The sequence below is a fragment of the Gorilla gorilla genome, chromosome 18, assembly GCF_029281585.2.
Source record: "Gorilla gorilla gorilla isolate KB3781 chromosome 18, NHGRI_mGorGor1-v2.1_pri, whole genome shotgun sequence".
In the NCBI taxonomy this organism is placed as follows: domain Eukaryota; kingdom Metazoa; phylum Chordata; class Mammalia; order Primates; family Hominidae; genus Gorilla; species Gorilla gorilla.
The window spans coordinates 14,634,996-14,649,442 of NC_073242.2; the positions used below are offsets into that span (position 1 = coordinate 14,634,996).

The 14,447-nt window shown below is 46.8% G+C and overlaps 1 protein-coding gene across 10 annotated transcripts in view; it reads left to right on the top strand.

Annotated features, from left to right (window-relative positions):
* CLEC16A (C-type lectin domain containing 16A) overlaps window positions 1–14,447 on the top strand; it is a 237,361-nt gene that overhangs the window by 50,201 nt on the left and 172,713 nt on the right. For 6 of the 10 annotated variants that reach the window (XM_019012487.3, XM_055365297.2, XM_055365303.2 and 3 more), the window contains exon 10: window positions 8,493–8,724. In XM_019012487.3, coding sequence (XP_018868032.1) covers window positions 8,493–8,724 — 232 coding nt within the window. The remainder of the gene's footprint in view (window positions 1–8,492; window positions 8,725–14,447) is intronic. The other 4 variants (XM_055365296.2, XM_055365306.2, XM_055365298.2 and 1 more) reach the window with 1 other exon arrangement.

Here is a 14,447-nt window from a genome sequence, read left to right on the forward strand (position 1 = left end):
TCAGATAAAAATGTGAAAAGATGTGTGTGTCTGTCATCCCAGCTACATGGGAGGCTGAGGCTGGAGTATCACTTGAACCCGGGAGACGGAGGTTGCAGTGAGCTAAGATCACACCACTGCACTCCAGCCTGGGTGACAAAGTAAGACCCTGTCTCAAAAAAAAAAGTGAAAAGAGTCACATTATAGACAACCATATAATTGTCAGGCCAGAGGACCACCTGTTGAGTGATGCATAAACTGTCACTGCATTTTTGTTGCAAAGAGCTACTGTTTCTCTGATTAGTGTGACGTCGGCATGGCCTAGTCTTTACATCAGTGCTCCCGGGAGGCTGGCCCAGCGTTGGGAGGTGCAGCAAATGCATATGGAAGGGAATGGTGTTTGAGCCATGTGGCAGGAAGGTTATGCACCTGGGCACTGGAGCTAGATTCTTCCTGGGTTCAAATCCTGCCTCTGCCTCTCACTAGTGGGTGACCTTGGGCAAGGTCCTCACCTGTGTAGTTCCTTGCCCCATTTGGTTGTTTGTAGGATAAAGCAAGACAATGTATATAAAGTGTTCAGAGCCATGCTGGGCACGTTTTAAGTGTTCACTGAGTTTTCACGATGGCTGTTATTACCTGGAAAGAGTAACAAGAGTGTGCCATCTCTTGGCACCTCTCAGCAGCACTGTTGGGGAGATGCTAATATGATGCCCATTGATGGCTGTGGCAACTGAGACCTATAGAGGAGAAGGTAGGAAGCAGTGGAGCCAGGACTGAAACCACAGTGGATGGGACCCTGGGCCTCTGAATCCCACCCTGGCTTTGTACCTTGCTGTGTACCTTGCCAGTCCTGGCGCCTGAGGCCGGAGATGGGGAAGGTTGGCCAGGGGCCCAGGAGCATGTTGGGGAGGCTGAGTCTAGACCACTAACAAAGCAGAAGGCCAGCGAGCAGTAAGTTGCTAGGAGCTTGGGAGTCAAGTTTAAAGCATAGAACATGACTGTTCCTTAAAAGCCCCTCCCCTGCCCTCTCTTCCATCCTCGTGATCTATTTGCCAGGGGGTTGAAGGGCAATGAAAATTTCTCTGGTGCCCCCTTGTACCAGGCATTTTGCCTGTTGGATCCCACACTACCCCCATGGTGGCGTGTGATATGGAACTACTCTTGTCTCTGTTTTACAGATGAGGAACTGAGGCTCCTGTGGTCAGGGTCGCTTGGCTAGTAGAAAGTGGGTCTCAGACTTGGGGCCAGGTCTGCCTGGGCATGTTTTTTGTTAGTCACCATGGCCTGTCTCCTTTCTTAAGGGGAAAACCTTTCTCCTACTTCTCAAATCGCTTAGCAGAGCTGTTTGAGGAAGCATCCTCAGAGGGTGAGTAGGCTCGGCCTGGGAGATCCTGGAAGGGTCTTCTTAGCTTGATTATCACAACAGCTTTGATAGATTCAGACAGAATCTCAGGCCTTGGGATCTCTCCTTCCTTTACCTGATGCCTCTGGCCACCGGTCTGTCTTTCCTTCGTGCTCAGCCAAGATTCTTCCCTGGGCAGGCTGCCTGGTGCCCTTACATCCCCTTTCCTGGTCACTCGCCAACAACTGCTTTCTCCCCTCCCTGCTGCACCACTGAATAGATGCTGAGAAACCCACTCAACACGTTGCATCTATAGGGCATTGAGTCAAGGTATCTGATATCTCTTCTGAGGCTGTGAGCGTGAAGAACCCCTTTGTGAGCAGCACGGGCTAGCGCCTGACTGAGAGGCTACTGGCTGGCCCGGGACCCCTGCCCTGACTTCCTGCAAAGTCCAGCGGCTGTGCATCTGCCCCTACCCGGGGAGCTGGCCGAGCATCTTGGGTCCAAGGATACCACCACTGTCACCAAGCACCAGCCCCAGGTGACCTAGGCCTTAGCAGAAATAAAAGGTGAGTGGCTTCTGGGCACACCTAGCGAGCTGGCTCCTCCTGGGCTCTGAGCTGGCTTTCCTACTATTCTCGCCTTCCTGAGCATGCTGCTGAAGTCCTGTTGACATCCAAGACTTGTATCAGTCATTTCCTCCTCTATCAAGCCGTCCTAAGCTCCCCCTATGCCTCCCAGCCCTGGCTCATTTTCCCTCCCTTCCTCTGCGGCCCCATCACTCTTGTGTGAACCTCTTCTCTTCCAGCGTCTGCATGGGCCATGTGGCAATAAATGCAGGATTCACCTGTCTGGGGTGGACTGTGGGCTCTGAGAGGGGTGGACTGTGGGCTCTGAGAGGCGTGGCCTGTGGCTTCCTGCGCTTACCTGAGTCCCCCTCGTTTCATCAGTGATCAGTGAATCCAGCTCTCCCGCCTGTTCGCTTTGTCCTACCTTGTATTTAGGGCATTACAGCAATCCGACTTCATTGAAAATCCTCTTGGTAAACTTTTTGGTGTTTTTTGTTTGTTTGTTTGTTTTTGAGACAGGGTCTTGCTGTGTCACCCAGGCTGGAGTGCAGTGGCACGACCACAGCTCACTGCAGCCTCAACCTCCTGAGCCTAAGTGATCTTCCTGCCTCAGCCTCCCAAGTAGCTGGGACTGCAGACATGCACCACCATACCCAGCTAAATTTTGTATTTTTTGTAGAGACATGGTCTCACCATGCTTCCTGTGCTCATCTTGAACTTCTGGGCTCAAGTGATCCTCCTGCCTTAGCCTCCCCAGATCTTGGGATTACAGGCATGAACCACTGCGCCCAGCCTGGGAAACTTTTTAAATTGAGGAATCACATAAATACAATAAAGTACTTAAAAGTTTAGTAATCTTAGATGTACTGCTTGATGATTTTGTACACATGATTATATTCATGTATAATTCGAGTCAAGATGGAAAACATTTCTGGTATTCCCATAAAGCCCCTCCTCAGTTTGTAACCCATACCTCCACCCCACCCAAGAGAATCACCATCCTAACTTCTAAACTTGCCTTTTCAAAGTTTTTTTAATTGTGATAAAATAAACATAAAATTCACTCTCTTAACTATTCTTAAGTGTTCAGTTCAGTGGCATTAATGCATTTTGTAAAGATGTTCTTTACATTTAAATAGTGCTGGTAATAAAATTTTCTAGTGCTGGTACTATCTAAATAGTGCTGGTAATAAAACAATTGAATGATGTAGACGCAGGTAGAGCAGAAAGTGAAAGTTCCTCCAACCTCAGTATCTTCCTCAGAGGGAACCACTGTTCTCAGTTTGTATATTCTTCCAGACCTTTCTCTGTGTATTTTCATGTAAGTATCAACCCAGGAATACATGATATACACATATGTTTCAGCCCTATAGTTTTGGTTTTATTTTAGCCATAAACTGAATCATTAATTGTTGATTGATTGCAACTTGCTTTTTCCTGTGCAGCCAGTGTCCAGGTCTTTGTAAGCTGCTGTACCCACACCTGGTGGAACATGTTTGTTTGACATCTGTCTTCTCAGCCATGTGTCTCCTCTCCTTCACTCAGGCACCCAGTCTTTGGTTGTTTCCATCCTCCCTCCCATCCCGTTGCTGCCCTTTGCAGTTTCTGCACACAGATTCCTCCATTCCATGAAAGATTGATCCCTGGGGATTCACCTTTCCCAAAGTGTTTGACTTTTGAAAAAGCAAGGACCAAAGCCTCAGGTGAAGGGGTTCAAGGCTGATGGAAGACATCATTAACCAGCAGGCAGGTGCAGACGCTTAGGGAGTAGTTAGGCCCCGGGGCACCTCTAAAATGTGGTTGCTGACTGTTAGCTGGCCCTCACCCCAGAAGCCAGCCCAAATATTCAGCTGCAGAGCTCAGGGCTCCCTTGTGTTTCACTGCAGTCAGTAAAGAGGCTCCTTCCCTTCATGCTCCTCCTGCAGCCCAGCCTCAGGCACCTGGGAGATGAGCGCGTGGTGAAACCTAAACCTGTGGCATTTGGGACATGTAGACCTTCTTTGCAGAATACTTTTCCCTGGGGCATGTGTTGTGTACTTTCTTTATGAGAAAATCAATCCAAACGCCTTGTGATTTGTTACTCTGAAGTGGGCTTTTCCACTTCTGGTTAGTTTGGGTGAGCTTGCTCTTTCATTGTGCTATGTTTAGCTCCTGAGAATGTTTGGCTTTTTTTCCCCTTCTTTCCCTCCCTTCTCCTTCTTCTCCTTTTTTCATCATTCTGTCTTGCCCTTTGGGTACAGCCTGGTACAAACATTCATTCCTACAGCCATGAGCTCACTCAGCAGCAGCCTGTCCGCCCCTGCTCTGGTCCAGGCACCGTGGGGTAGAGATGAGAGCACAGTGGCGAGAGGAGGGACAGGGGCCCTTCTCCTAGGAGCTTCAGGCTGGAGCATCTTTGGAGGCTGGCAGCCAGAAGGAGGGTGACCGGAGCAACAGAAATGGTCACAAATCTCTGCCCACATTTCCCAGCCAAATTCTACCAGCCTCTGCATGCTAACTGTGATGTTTTGGTGTTAGCTTTAAGAAAAAACAAACAAAAAACAGGTTTTTAAAATATAGAATAAAAGCAAAAATAGTCCTTAGTCCCAATGTCCAAATGACCCCTGCTGAATTTGTATTATGTATCTATTTATATTTATATGTTTAGAGACAGGGTCTCACTGTGTATCCCCGGCTGGTCTTGAACTACTGGGCTCAAGGAATCCTCCCATCTCAGCCTCCCAAAGTGCTGGGATTACAGACATGAGCTCCACACCCAGCTGAATGTTTAAAATAAAGTTAATATATGTTCATGATTAGAAATCTCAAACCAAAAGGTATAAAATAAAAAAAGTGTGCTTGTGTGGGTGTGTACACAGTGCCACTGCTTTTTTTAATTCCCCCAAGATGCCAATACATTCTTGGGCATCTTTCCAGGAAAAGTCATGTTTACACCATCACGTATAGCCTTTGAAAAGCTTTACTTGAAAGGGACCTTACTGCATACTCCGTTCCTGCTTTTTCATCCTGGTGCTGAGTCTGCATCAGTTTATTTAGGAATAAAAATGCCCCAGTCTTCTTAGATTCCCACCCTTTGGACAAACAGATCATAATTACCTAACAACTCCCCTATCGATGGACATTTAGGTTATTTCCAGTTGTTTACTGGAAGGTCGTGTTATAAAGGTTTGAAATTTCCCCAGTAAGCATGCCCTCCCACACCAGACACCTGATCACTGAGAAAAGTAGATCCCTTTGGAAAGTTTTAAAATTCATTCTTGCAGCTGATTTTTTTTTTCTTTTTTTAGATGTAAGCAGGAAAAGAAGGTAATGTTTTGTGTTGGATGTTCACCGTTTCGGCACTCTCTGAAGGAACTTTATTACTTATTTATTTATTTTGAGACAGAGTCTCACTCTGTTGTGCCCAGGCTGGAGTGCAGTGGTTTGATCTTGGTTTACTTCAACCTCCGCCTCCCAGGTTCAATCAATTCTCTTGCCTCAGCCTCCCGAGTAGTTGGGACTACAAGCGCCCACCACCACACCTGGCTAATTTTTTGTATTTTTAGTAGAAGCAGAGTTTCACTATATTGGCCAGGCTGGTCTTGAATACCTGACCTCAGGTGATCCACCTGCCTGGGCCTCCCAAAGTGCTGGGATTACAGGCGTGAGCCACCACGCCCGGCCTCTGAATGAACTTTATATCCATGGGTTCCTTTGGTTCTAGGGGGCCAGAATTACTCTCCATGTTTTAGAACAGGAACCTGAGGCCTAGGACAGGCCAGCTGGGTTGGGTTTCAGACCACTCTGGCCAGCCCCAGGCGCTGAGCACTTTATTTTACTTCGTCAGTTCTGCCAGTTGGTTCTGTATGTCTGAGTCCACACAGAGCTTAGGGAGGGGTTCTATATCTGTCTGTGTGAATTTCTGCTCTTAATTTCAAACTAGGGGACGTTTTGCCCTGCGCTTGGTCTCTATTTTCTGTTTCTGAAAGCTTTGATTGCTGTGTGGCCGGCTCTGAAATTCACTAGGAGTTGGCAGTGATGGGAGGAAGCTAACTTCCTGGGTTTGGATGCTTCAGGAGAAGATGAGAGGGCGACTAGGCTGCATTCGATCACCCAGCATCCTAAGTGGGCTCTGATGGATGCTGTCTGTCAAGCAGTGCATTCTCAGAACGCTCCCATCTGGGGGCCCTCAGTTATTGGCGTCTGTAATACGCTATCTGGGTTTCCTGGACAGTAGAATCATGCAGCAATTTATATGTCATTCTTTTGTGGTTGAATAATCCACAGTGGGCAAATAAAAATTAATGTTTGTATTTGGATGCTAATTCACCTTTCAATTAGGTTTTGTTTTGAGCGTTATTGAAATTAATCTGTGTTCCTTGAGCACATTTCCATTTATTGGCAAGGTACGGTGTCCCCCAGCATATAATTGGTGGTCGTTTGGGGTAAATTCAGATGGATAATCTATATCAAGATAATGGAAAAGTTTATTTTGAAACTTTTTTTAAATGACAAAATGATATCTGAACATTATTCAGACTCTGGTAAGAGAAAAACACTTCAATCAAAATCCTGCCCTAAACAAATCAATTTTCTTCTGTCTTTTGCGCCTTTCTAGTCTGTTTGCATGTCTATACCCTTTTTTTTTTTCTTTTCTTTTTTGAGACAAGATCTCACTCTGTCTCCCGGGCTAGAGTGCAGTGGCGCCATGTTGGCGCTCTGCCTCCTGGGCTCGAGCCATCCTTCTACCTCAGCCTCTCGAGTAGCTGGGACTACATGGGCATGCCACCATGCCCAGCTAATTTTTCTATTTTTTGTAGTGATGGGGTTTTGCCATGTTGCCCAGGCTGGTCTTGAAATCCTTGGCTCAAGTGATCCTCCCAGCTTGGTCTCCCAAATTGCTGGGATTACAGGTGTGAGCCATGTGCCTGGCCTTCCTCTTTAAAGAGCATTAAACGTAGAATTAAGTTTTAGCTCCTGGTGAAACACTGTTCTTTTAGGAAGAGTGTGAGCTTTGGAATTGGCAAGCCCCAATAAGCCCCAATTCAAATTCTGACTCCAACTCAGTAGCTGTGTGACATTGGGCAAGTTATTTAACCTTTCTGCTCCTCTATTTTCTCAACGATAAAAATGGGACTGATAATTCCTATATATTACAGTTGTTATAAAGACTGAGATATACTAATATGAAGCATGAACCACAGTTGACACTAGCCTCATTCTGTCGCCCAGGCTGGATGGAGTGTAGTGGCACGATCTCGCTCACTGAAGCCTTGACCTCCCAGCCTCAAGCAATCCCTCCCACCTCAGCCCCGCAAAGTGCTGGGATTAGAGAGGTGAGCCACCACACCCGGCCATCTCTGACTTTTTAAAGGAAGAACTTCGTCCTTTGGGGCGAGCTGATCTTTGACTTATTGCTGATACTTACTAGGCTCCCTTTCTAATGAGAGCCAGAATTTGACAACACCCACTATACCTGGCTTTTTCTTTCTGGTTATTTATCTTTAATATAATAGCAAGGCACACTAGTGTTCCATTGCCTGTAGTGATAGTTTTGTTTAAAATGAACTTATTTGGGTTAAAATTAATAATAATATCAGTGGGCTGTAGCTAAGACACAGCTTGTGTGGCTGGTACGTGGTTTTGAATCCCGGCTCTGCCACCTCCTGGCTGTGTGACCTCGGGCAGATCCTTTTCTGTCTCTGTGCTTCAGTTTCTTCACCTGTAAAATGAGGATGACACAGTAATATCTCATGGAGTTGCTGTAAAGTTCAAGTGAGATCATATAGTCAGAGCCTGAGAACAGCATCTGACACATAAGAAAGTACCACAGAAGTGTTCATCAGAAGTTTTCCTTACACAAACAGCTAATATTTGGGGAGTGTAGAGCTGCTGCTGGTAAAGTGCACCATTTCTGCCTTAGGGCAGTAGACAGTAAATGGTAGCTGGCACTGTTGTTTTGATTGTTTGATGATGATGTTAATAATGGGCATAATAATAGATCTGGAGGTGGCATTTGTTTTGGAGATTAATTTCTCTTTATTAAAATATGTTTTTATTGTCTGTATTCATGGGGTAAAATGGCAGTGTTGCCACATTGATGTATTGCATTGTGGTGAAGTCAGGACCTTCATTGCATCCATCACTGGAGTAATGCACACTGGACCCACCAAACACCCTCCCATCATCCACCCCCTCCAAGTCCACCACCCCTCCCAGTCTCATTGTCCATCATCCCACACTGTGCTGCCATGTGCACATGTTATTTAGCTCCTGCTTATGAGAATATGCAGTAAGTGTCTGAGTTGTTTCACTCAAGATAATCATCCCCATGTTGCTGCAAAAGACATGATTTCCTTCTTTTTTAGGGCTGAATACTATGCCATCGTGTGTATACATGTCATTTTCTTTATCTAGTCCTCTGTTGGTGGACACTTAGGCTGATTCCATGTCTTTGCTGTTGTGAATAGTCCCTCAGTAAGCATGCGAGTGCAGCTATCTTATGATATAATGGTTTCTTTTGGAGATGAGTTTCTTAGGACAGAAACTTTTGGGCAACTTGATAGCATCCAGCAGGATTCCAGTGTTCGAATTCACCTGTTGCCTTCGTTGGACTTTCCTAGGCCAAGCCCAGCATTCGGTGCTTCATTAAACCCACCGAGACACTCGAGCGGTCCCTTGAGATGAACAAGCACAAGGGCAGGAGGCGGGTGCAAAAGAGACCCAACTACAAAAACGTTGGGGAAGAAGAAGATGAGGAGAAAGGGCCCACCGAGGATGCCCAAGAAGACGCCGAGAAGGCTAAAGGTACAGAGGGTGGTTCAAAAGGCATCAAGACGAGTGGGGAGAGTGAAGGTGAGTGTCCCCATGAACGCCGCCCTGCGCCTGCGCCGCCAGCCAGCCCGCCAGCGAGGCTGCCACCTGTGCCCTCTCCACCCCGACTTCTGCTCCCCACAGTGTCCAGCCAGTGATTCGATTCCTTCCTCACACTGGCGTACCTCATTCTATACAGCCCTGCCACTCGGAGGCTGCTGTAGGTGTATGTCATATGCAGGTCCAGGGCAAGTCCCGCCCTCATGGGATGGGTGACCTGGGGCCAGTTTTCCTCACCTATTAAAGGAGGGTAACAAATAGCACCTACTTTGTAGTGTTCATACAAGAATTAAATGAGTGAATATGTGCAATGTGCTCCAAACAGTGCCTGGCCCATTCTAAATGCTGCAAAGGCTTCGATGCTGCAGAAGTGTTCGTCATTATTATGACAGTAGGAGCAGCATGGAATTATTATTATCTTTATCCTTATTACTGATATAATTATTCCCAATAACCTGGGGTTATGATTTGCATCCTGTGCACTGCGGGAAGAAAGAGGATTTGTGTTTAATGAAATGATATGCTTGTAGACCGAGTGCAGTGGCTCACACCTTAATCCCAGCACTTTGGGAAGCCAAGGTGGGAGGATCGCTTGAGCCCAGGAGTTTGAGACCAGCCTCACCAACATGACGAGACCCTGTCTCTACAAAAAAAAAAAAAAAAAAAAAAGTATTTAGTATTTTTAAAATACTGAAAAATCAAATATAACTCTCTCAATTCTTACGTTAAGGTTTTTTAAGTCCTGTCTGTTTAGAATGAGGTGCACTCGTGTGTAGTACGTATGTGCTCTGTAAGCAAAATCATTCATTCCTCCTTTTGCCCTTTTTGGGAATTCTGGTCGATTTTTCACCTCCCTCTCGTTGAGATGCTAAAACCCTGTTGAATTGGAGATCATTTACTCTGGGATTAAGCAGAATGGAACTGCCCTATTGCTTGTGTCATGGGCCAGGCTCACAGTCACACAGCTGGAGTCTCTGCCCGTGGTCCTGGGCACTGGGGCTGGGGGCAGCGGGAAGTGATGGGGAGCTTGATACTTGGTAGAAGTGAAGCTGGGGCTCTTCTCAGGAAGGTCTGGCCACGCTTTCTGGAATGAACTTGGCATCTCCTCAGCAGTCTGGCTGCAGTCTCTGTGGGTGTGGGGAACACTTCCTGTGAGCCCTCCTCCTGGGCCTTGGACTCACAGTGGCTGCTCTGAAGCCAGCTCTCCACAGCCCTGTCAGCAAGGACTGCGTGAGCTTCCCAGTCCAGGGCATCTGAAGCTGTAACACAGAGCCACTCGTTCAGTGACTGGGACCTCATTTGCTTTTGGGAGTTGCCTGAGATTCTGCAGCCAAAGAATGCCCCCGCCACCACCTTGCTTGCTCCATCATGACTTTCTTGGCAGTTGTCAGTGAATACCATGATCACATTTCAACAAGTGTAACCAAAATGTCTGTCTGGTGCCACCGAGACCTCTTTTTATGGTTGAGATCTCCAGCCTCCTCTTATTTCTGTTTAAAGTGTGCAGTAGGTGTTTTGGTTTAGGAATTCATTTTTGGCCTGGGAAGCCTTTGCCAATAAATATCACTGTGGTGGGGAGGGGAGGGCCAAACACAAGGTAAGCCATGCTAATTTGCTTATTGGGGTCATTCTGATTATTTTGTTGTTAATGCAGAAGAAAAATGTCTGCCTAATCCCTAGGTTTAGTTGTTCTGTTGCCACACTGGGGGAGAAATGGACATCTTCACCTCATTTTGTGCATTGTGTTCTCATCGATTTTGTTTTGGAAACATGCTACCTCTTTCGTTCCAGTCCTTTTAAGGATGCTCTCTAACCAGGCCTCAGCTGTGACTAACAGTGGTGTGGATCAGACAGGCTTAGCCCCAAAATCACAATCAAATTAGTCAGCCAGCCAGCCCAGTCCTGGCACACGGGGGCTTCAGGCCAGTTCTGCAGGCTGCTGTTTCAGCTTGAACTGCTTGAATTAGAGTAGGGGCTTCTGGAAGCTGTGCCCGGCTGCCCTGGGCAGGGTACAAGGGAACGAATTTCTGCCGCCTCCAAAAGCCTGTTTTCCAGGTGGTTACTTAGCCAGATCGTGCCACACAGGACCCGGGAATCTCCCCAGAGGCTTTGCTTGAATGGTTGGTGCTTCAGGGCTCAGTCACACATGGCTCTCAATGACCGCCTGTGCAATTTTGGTGCCCTCCTAATTTCTTGAGCACATTAGTCATTTCAAAATATGATGGATCTGTCATTTTGTCACTCAGCTCACCATAAATAAATACAACTTTCATAGACCGGTCCTGCCAGGCAACAGCACTTGTATTCTGGAACTTTCTGAATTATATATTTGCTCTCTTGATTATTTGTAAATGTGAAGGTGCAGTTGGTGGGTGTTCTCTCCTTAGACTGTATCTGTGTTTGGATGAAACTGCACAGCTGTTAATTCCTGTGAGTCGGAAGGGTGTCAGGCACATTTCTTCATTCACATTGCATACCAGAGAACAGTGTAGATTCTGGGCAGTGCCTAGAAGACACGAGATCTGACTCGCGGTCTCAGCATCTAGGTTTATTGTGTGTCTTGGATGGCCTCTTGAAGCTCTGGACCTCATTGTTCCTGTCTGGAAATTTCTGAATATAGAAAATATAATTCACATGATGACTTTTTTTTTTTTTAAGTGAAGATACGTTGGTACTTGCGATTGCAAGATTTAGAAATCCAACTCAGACTGGCTTAAGCAAAGAGGGTGTTTATTGTTCATGTTCCTGGGAAGCTTGGACAGGGCTGGGCCCAGGTGCGCTCACATCCTGCCAGCTTGGCCAGCAAGTGGAGAGGGGTCTTCTCCTTCCCAGTGGCTGCCACTGAAGTCCTGGGGCCAATGCTTGTGGGTACTGTGGGCCTGACTTGGGTCCACTTCCCACCCCCAGAGATATTCTGGACCGATTGGCCTGGCCCGCATGACAAATCTATGCTACAGTGGCTCCCTCAGTAAAAAATGAGATGCGTTTATCAGAAGCAAGGGGCATGGATGCTGGGCCAGCAGAAATAGCAGATTTCCCCCTAGAAAGTCACACTGTATTTCTGGGTACTCCCCTTCTCTCTCAAGGCCATCTTCTGCCATCCTATTTTGAGATAGACGTGCGGCTCTTTTCTCTTCCACATTATTTCTTCTCTAGAAGCTCCTTTCGTTGTCCCTAGATCCACGGACTTGTCGACAGATGGACATGGTGACTCTTAAGGAAAGAGATGCTGACACTCTGCCTCTGCATACCCTGCCAATCCCATTTTAGTAGTGAATTTTTGACTTTTAAAGACAGGGAGTAAAAAAGGCATGTGGTCACGAGGCACAGTTTTGCCATGATCCGATTTGGATATGGCATTAGTATGTGTTGTTTTGTTGTTGTTGTTGTTATTTTTTATAAATGCAGCACCCAGAATTCACACCTCCTCCAGATTTAAGCTCAGACAAGGAAGTTGTGTGAAATGAATGTGCACCCCTGACCCATCCACTCCCTTCCCCAGTCTACAGAGGAATTTGCTCTGCCTCAGGTCCCAAGTAATGGGTGACTCATTCTGCAACCAAGAAATCACAGGGCCCCTAAATTTGCAGAAATTAAATACTAAAAAAAGAAGGATGTCATCGTCCCTGTAGGCAAAGAAGCATTCACTCTGCCCAGGAAGGCAGACTTCCTAGGGTACATGCTTGTTTTTTAGCTTGCCCTTGAGTCTGAAAGGACAGTTATCTCTTTTGGAATTTACTTAGAGCAGTAACTTAATAAGCATATCCTAGGGACTGAATCCTTCAAACTCCTCATGTAAAAATAGGGCTGGACTACTGTTTTTTTGCCTATGGAAAAAGTAATTGCCCGGCCTGACCTTCAAACCCTACTCATTTGTTGAAATTCCAGCAAGGGCATGGAGTAAAGATGATAGGCCTTTGAACCTGCCAGGTTAGCTGGGTTTGAGAAGGTACCTAGGAGTTTAGAGACCCATCTTTGCCTTTTTCTTTTTCTTTTGGAAGTCTCTACTGAAATGGGATGAAACCTGGCCTCATTTCCAGCTCCTCTTTCAAAATTAGAGCCAGCCCCAGGCCTGGCAGTGTCTTGGTTGGGGCAAGCCAGGGACTGACTATCGGAGAGTTGAGATCTGAATCCCAGCTCTGCCCCTGAACAGCTGTGTGGCTCTGGGCAAGTAATTGCCCTCTCTGCACTTCTCCACCTATAGAGGAGACTTCCTAATGCCTGGGCCGCAGATTGTCATAAGTAAGAACATCAACACTGTAGCGTTCAGCATGTGACACAGGAGCTTTCTACGAACCCTGGCCAAGGTGGAGGGCAGAGTGAGGCGCTCGAACAGCAATTTGAGTGTGGTTGCATGACCTCTGCTTGGGCACCAAGCACGTTTCTGTGGGACCCGTTTCTCTGTTAATTTCTACAGCTAGTAAGTGAGCTTAGTGAGTGTGCAGGTGAGTATGTGTGTGAGAGTGAGTGTGTTTGTGTGTATGTGTGTGCGTAATGGTGGGAAGAGAGGGAGAAGAAGGATCAGCAGGCCCAGGCGCTGCAGTAGAGAGATGTTGTGGGGCTGTCAGGTTTTCAGATGGGCTTAACTGGGATAAGGAGGAGAATTAGAGGTGAATTAGGACAAAGCCTCTGAAGAGCAACTTCCCGAAAACAGTTCTCAACTCAATCTCCTGCTGGGCAGTAGAAGATAATAAAAAAACAAAGGAAGGGCTGCCCCCAGTACTTAGAGCACTTAGCACACACACTCTCGGTCATTGTCAGGGGCTGTTTGCTTCTTGAAATTCTGCTAAAAAGCCAGCCAATTACATGCAGGCTGTCCCTTATATCCTAGGTAACCAGCCAGGCATCTTTCCCCTTAGCCTTCCTTTGAAGGTCTTATTCCCCTCTTGCCGTCTTTTTTCAGTCTGTCCTTGCTGTGATCGCTGGAATATGGAACACAGAGGGCAACTGAGAAAATCCTTGAATTTGTGAAGTCAAAGACTATTGGGAGGCCATGCCTGCCGTTTCCCTGAAAAGCACTTCATTTACCAAATACTAATCAGATTCGAATGGACATCACCCCGGGCGAGTTGTTAAATTATTGGTGTAATTTGAAAAATGAGTGTGTCAGAGTATCGGGGAAGCTCAAGAATCTGGCCAGAGCTGTCATTTGGAGAGGCAGAAGTGGACGTCCTTGGGTGCTGAGGGCCCTCAGGACTCTCCTGGCCCACACCAGTGCCTCCCCACACAGGCACTACTTGGACAACAAGTGGAAAGATGTGGCCTTCCCTGCTCCCTTTTTTTTTTTCTTTTTTTAAACTTATGGTAAAATACGTATAACATAAAATTTACCATCTGAATCATTTCTAAGTACACATTTTAGTAGTGTTAAGTACATTCGGCTGGGTGCGGTGGTTCACGCCTGTAATCCCGGCACTTTGGGAGGCCGAGGTGGGCAGATCACAAGGTCAGGAGATGGAGACCCTCCTGGCCAACACAGTGAAACCCCGTCTCTACTAAAAAAAAAAAAAAAAAAAAAAAAAACTAGCCAGGCATGGTGGCAGGCGCCTGTAGTCCCAGCTACTCGGGAGGCTGAGGCAGGAGAATGGTGTGAACCCGGGAGGCAGAGCTTGCAGTGAGCCGAGATCGCGCCACTGCACTCCAGCCTAGGCAGCAGAGCGAGACTCTGTCTCAAAAAAAATAAAAAAGTACATTCACGTTGTATA